The sequence below is a fragment of the Carica papaya genome, chromosome 7 (genome assembly GCF_054855325.1).
Source record: "Carica papaya isolate Zhongbai chromosome 7, ASM5485532v1, whole genome shotgun sequence".
Lineage (NCBI taxonomy): Eukaryota > Viridiplantae > Streptophyta > Magnoliopsida > Brassicales > Caricaceae > Carica > Carica papaya.
In genome coordinates, this window is record NC_142315.1 from 11,560,220 (window position 1) to 11,562,718 (window position 2,499).

Genomic DNA, 2,499 nt, shown 5'->3' on the forward strand with positions numbered 1-2,499 from the left:
TTGGCATCTAAATGAGATCCCACTTGCCACTAGCCTCATCAACGGCTCACCTTTCATCTCTCCCTCTCTTACAAATCATTTATAAACCAGATAAACCCCCATACGAGAAGCGCAACCAACAACCAAAACCTCAGCAACAGGCTGCCTGATCAGATCCAAAGGGAGAGAGAAAGACAGAGAGAATCATGAACACTTTGGAATCTCGTCTTGAAGAGGTAGCTTTTAATTACGTGGGTCTTGGAGTTCTCAGCATAGTCAATAACCTGTGGACGTGGGTCGCCATTTTAACGGCCACCATAAGCTTCTGGAGGATCAAAGCAGGCGCCAGAGCATCCTCATGCTCCGTCAAATCTGAGGAGAAGCCAACTCGGGTTGACAGAAGAACAGTCGGGTCTGAACCGAATCTGGGGACATCGACGGATGAGGTTTCTTCTATTGCTTCTCCAGTTATGGCTGCGCCTATTATCCCGTCTGTTTGCAATGAGGAAATTACCAAGGGCAAGTTTATAATGTATTACGAGGATGAGGGAGAGAGCGATGGAGAGTTAACGGCGGTTAGAGAGTGGAGAAACAGAGAAGATGAGGGTTGTGGAGAGTGGTGGGAGGTATGGGAGAGAGTGTTGAGAATGAGAAGAGGAGAGGACTGGTACCGGTTTCTGGATTTGACGTTACTAAACGGCAACGTGGTGAGGCTGTGGGATGGGAATAGTAGCGCAGAATACCGGCCAAGGTCCTGTTTGTTTGGTAGATGATTAATAAGTTTAAAGCACTTTAATAGGAGCATAGTTTTTTTTTTCAAGATTTATTGTTAATGTATTGTGGAGGCTATTAATTGTACTAAACTCTGTCTCAGTTTCATATATTTCTTGATATCAAAAGGAAAATATTATATATATATATATATATGTATTTGAAGCATGATATATTAATATAAGCCAGATTGGCACCATCACAACTCCAACCTGAAACCTCCATTGCTTGATGAGTCTGGTCTAGCTTGATTTGGTTCCATCTTTGGAAGCCAGTGTTTATTCTCTTCCAAAATGGTTCTTAGCTAGTCTAGACCATTTCCGGATGTCGTTCGTTTTTTGGTTTTCTGCACCATATTTACACTCTAAAATCTCATTTCAGGTAAATTTTAAATATGGTGAATTAGATTTAAAAAATTTGCAATTACCAATGGAGTATAGTCTTGAAATTTTCTTTCTTAATTATGGGTAAGCATAACCAAAAATTAAAATTAAAGAAGATTAGAAGTTCTTAAAAAAATTTTAAAACCTAGTTTTGTTCTATTGAGATAAAATATCCATCATGCATCAATTAGGAAGAAGCAAACTCCTCCCTAAGTAGGGAACCCAAAAAATCAGAAGACTTCTAAAAGATAAAATCTACAAGCGGTGGAGTTTTTCGGGTGCGAAAGCTCTGTCGGCTCACCTTTACTGCTGAGCGTTTTTGTTTGGTCAACTTGTAAAAAACATAACGGTAAACACAATGGTGAAAAAATCGTACGAAATAAAAAATGTAAAATGGCTCATCAGAAGAGGGATCGAGTTTTGCCCACGGCGGCGCTGTCGAGCTTTGTCCGCAGTTTCCCGCTCACATATCATTCCTTTTGCTTCGATTTGGCCATAAGGCTCGGAATCAAGTTTTTAGCAGATATAAAAAATTTTACATTTTTTGGCGGTCGAAGGTGGCTTCGGTGCAGCAGCGGTCGGCAGTCGGCTCCCTTCTCCGACGACTACTTCTTTTTCTCTGGCGGGAAGCTAACGGGTAGGGTTTGGGTCAGTGTGATGCGAAATATTTATAATCTTCTCGTGTTAATTTGGACCATTCATCGCGTTTGATCTCGATCGTCCGATTACGTTTAAAGAGGAAATAAATCTGAACCGTTCATCGCGATTTGTTCTCGACTATCCGATCGCGTTTAAATGAAGAATAAATTTGGATTGTCCACACGCGCAAGATCGATCTTGGGCCGTTCGATCATGGGGCATGCGGATCGCCCGTGTGGCATCCTGCATCAGTGCGCCTTGCCATGCGGCGTACTCCGGTCCGTCGGGGTTGCTGATTGGGCGGTCCTACGTGACAAAATTCTTTTTATTTGTACTATAACCCTTAGTTTTTTATTTTTCTTTCAAAAACATCCCATGGATCCAAATTTTTATCTATTTTTTTTAAAATTATTTTTAATTTCATCCATAACCTATTTTTTTTCATAATTCAACAAAAAATTAAAATAAATTAATTTAAAAATAATTTTTTTATATATTTAAAATGTTAAAATTAATTTCGGACCGAATTTCGAGTCTGAGTATTATAGGTATTTAGACAAGGTAAATTACAAATTTAACCATAACATTGTAATTAATTACAATTTTAGTTGGTGATATGCATAAGTGAAAATAAAGTTTACCATGTTTGTTTTGTGAATAATCTCTATTCAAATTTTAGTGTAAGCTGAAAAATTAATATATTTGAAGAGAAAAGAGAACAATGCAG

At 38.7% G+C, this 2,499-nt stretch overlaps 1 protein-coding gene across 1 annotated transcript; it reads left to right on the top strand.

Annotated features, from left to right (window-relative positions):
• LOC110809303 (uncharacterized) lies at positions 1–961 on the top strand. The gene has a single exon (XM_022035100.2). The coding sequence runs from the start codon at positions 186–188 to the stop codon at positions 750–752; it is 567 nt and encodes a 188-aa protein (XP_021890792.1). The 5' UTR covers positions 1–185; the 3' UTR covers positions 753–961.
• Positions 962–2,499: the final 1,538 nt, after the last annotated feature.